The sequence below is a fragment of the Habropoda laboriosa genome, unplaced genomic scaffold, assembly GCF_001263275.1.
Source record: "Habropoda laboriosa isolate 0110345459 unplaced genomic scaffold, ASM126327v1 scaffold62, whole genome shotgun sequence".
Classification (NCBI taxonomy): Eukaryota; Metazoa; Arthropoda; class Insecta; order Hymenoptera; family Apidae; genus Habropoda; species Habropoda laboriosa.
Window position 1 is genome coordinate 1,432,967 of NW_017100177.1, and position 2,931 is coordinate 1,435,897.

Genomic DNA, 2,931 nt, shown 5'->3' on the forward strand with positions numbered 1-2,931 from the left:
CTTCACGGTTTGATTTTCCTACCGACGCCTCGAAATGGGAATTATTTTACAGGAAAAACTGTCCGACGTACGAGACTTCGATCAGTTTTTAATTACCACGGTACTTCGATTGGTTCTTTCGTTAACGCTTTCGGTGTCTGATAAGTCACACTTTGTTCGGGAAAGTTCGAAATTAGAAGTTGTATGTTTTCGATTTAGAGGGTAGTTTGCGTTTCAATTTTTACGCGAGACGTATTTCGGGGATTTCAGTTTAGTTTGACACGAGATTTCTTCGAAATACCTTAATTATATCAGGGCAAAAGTTTTTGGTTTATTTTGATACTCACTTCACGGGAAAATATGGGATGTCTGATAATTCGTTAACTCTGTCTACTTAGTTCCACGAAGAATAAACTGTTAGATAGCTCGTTGCATGTCTGATAGTTGATCGACTCTTTCTACTTAATTTCACGAAGAACAAACTGTTGTTTAGCTCGCTGGACGTCTGATACTCCATTGACTCTTTCTACTTAGTTTCACGAAGAGTAAACTGTTATTTAGCTCGTTGGACGTCTGATAGTTCATTGACTCTTACTACTTGACGTCACCAAGAATAAACCGAATGTAGCTCGTTACATGTCCGATAACTCGTTGACCCTCTCTACTTAATTTCAGGAAGAATAAGCTTTTAGATTTCTCGTTGAATGTCTGAAACTTCATCGCCCCTTTCTACTTAACTTCACGACGAATAAACTGTTATTTAGCTCGTCGGACGTCTGACAACTCGTTGACTTTTTCTACTTAATTTCACGATTCTCCTTACAACGCTTCCCTGTTATTACGACGATATAGAAAAAACACGCTGCGGTGTATCTTTCAAATCTTAACACCTCTAAATTGCCGTCGTTCTGCTAAATAAAAGTGGAAGCGATACCGTAAAGTAGAGAATCGAAGCGTTGTAAAAAAAGGCGGGACAGAGTCGTGAATTCTGGTTGCAGGTTCACGCAACGCGTAGTAAAAGTTTGATGGGCCGGACACCGGTACTATTCAATACTCTTTAGGGGATTTAAGCAGTGATCGATGAAATCGTTGTATTTCCCGGCAATTCGCTGCAGGCTTGCCAGCGGTTACGAACGACCGCACGCGTCACTTGTTCGGACACGTTGGACCAGAAGCGAAACGCGGACGACCATGGCCCCAATTAATTTGCAATCGATTATACGGGCCGCGTTTTAACGTCACGTAACAAGCAATTCGTACCTGCCTCCCGGCCATATTTGTACATTATATTTCAACGTTGAGATATTAACCCCTCAGCGACCGATGGATTTCTGCTTCTTCCCACGTTACCCGCTGTTTTTCTCAAATTTATCGCGATAAACGTGCACACGCGAGGAAATAGGTCTTTCAAGCTAATTGGATCGATTTTTTTTTGGAAAATTGATCACGTATCAGCATTAATTTCCTGTCACCTTGAATTTGTGTTAACCGTTTGAGAGGCAAGGAGCGCCAAGGAGGATATTCGACTGTCTGTTTTTTAATCAAAAATTGAACCAATGTTGCCTTCGTTTCGCGTTATTTCCAAATAGTCGCATTTAGTGAAAATGTCCAAAACGAAATTTTTGTAATTTTTCGACGTCAAATGAAAGAAGCGCGATCGCTTGGCACTTTTGGATTGGGAAACGACAAAGACCCGTGGCACTCAAACGGTTAATTATTTCCAAGGAAAATGATCAAGGATTGCTCAGATTACCTTCAATTTAGATAAACAAATTTTTTTCAATGATTTTTTTAAACAAAATTTTCAAATTATTAGTTGTGGTCCTGTTGATAATGATTGTCCTTTCTTCTGAGGCATTGTGTGAAAAAAACCAAGTCAAATTATAGTGTTATTTTTTTTTCATTGTAAAATATTTGAAACATTTCTGAAGATATAAGGATCCCAAGTTAAGAATAAAATACGAAATGTTCCAGATGTCCTGACAGCGGGCCCCGGGCCACCAGGATGCCGACAGACGACGACTATGGCCGAAGAGAACGTCTCCTACTGCACCAGCATCCGATCACACAGTACGGGCCCTCGTCATCTCCGGTTCCAGGATCGAGTGCCGGGACTTCCGGAAGTGTTGGGTCCCAGATCGGTTCCACTAGCTCCACAGACTGCTACAAGCCCCAGCAGCAACAACAACAACAGCAACAACAACAACAGCAACAACCTCAACAAACAGATCTACGAATCGGCGGGTCGAACGTTGCCAGCCAGGATCATCGTTACCCATCGTCCGAGCAATCGAGCCAAGGAAACGAGCAAATCGATTATGGAGGTGGCAGAGAACGTATGTCCGGTCTGGAACGGCACGAAAAGTCGACGGACAAGCCGACGATCGACGATTTCCCAAAGTCCTGCGCGGAAACACGCTCGATACAGTCAGGTTGCGAACGATACAGCCATTATCAGAGCCAAGAGAGATTCGGTCAGTCCTCTCTGCAAACACACCATCAGTTCACCGTTTCAAGTCGATCGAGCACGTCAGGTCAACAGACACTGTCGCAGAACGTTCTGGCCGAGCGTTTTCCGCGATTCAACGAGCTCACCGGCCTCCACGGCGAGCAAAGACTATCGCTGGCCCCGAGTGAACGTTTTCAGCCGGCAACAACCACCGAGCTACGTTTCCATCACCCTGTCTCTAACGAGCTGGTGTCAAGCGGGAACGAGTACGCGAACACGAACATCCTTGTGTCAAGCTGCACCGCGACAAGTCCATTCTCATCCGAGACATTCCCCTCACCGCCGTCGCCGGCACCCGCGAACGATCGTTTCGTCCCACCACCGCCCCTATCGCCAAGCCCAAGCGAGAAGTATGCCTCGACCCAGAGTCTGGCTGGTTATCCTGCTGCTGATAGGATTCTGCCCCCAAGTTCTCCAAGCACCAGATATGGCGGGGGGGGGGG

At 45.1% G+C, this 2,931-nt stretch overlaps 1 protein-coding gene across 1 annotated transcript in view; it reads left to right on the forward strand.

Annotated features, from left to right (window-relative positions):
* Positions 1-1,984: 1,984 nt before the first annotated feature.
* The window catches only part of LOC108578852 (inactive rhomboid protein 1), a 145,036-nt gene continuing 144,089 nt past the window's right edge, over positions 1,985-2,931 (forward strand). The window contains exon 1 of the mRNA XM_017942261.1: positions 1,985-2,931. This exon is cut by the window's right edge and continues 1,995 nt beyond it. Coding sequence (XP_017797750.1) covers positions 1,985-2,931 — 947 coding nt within the window.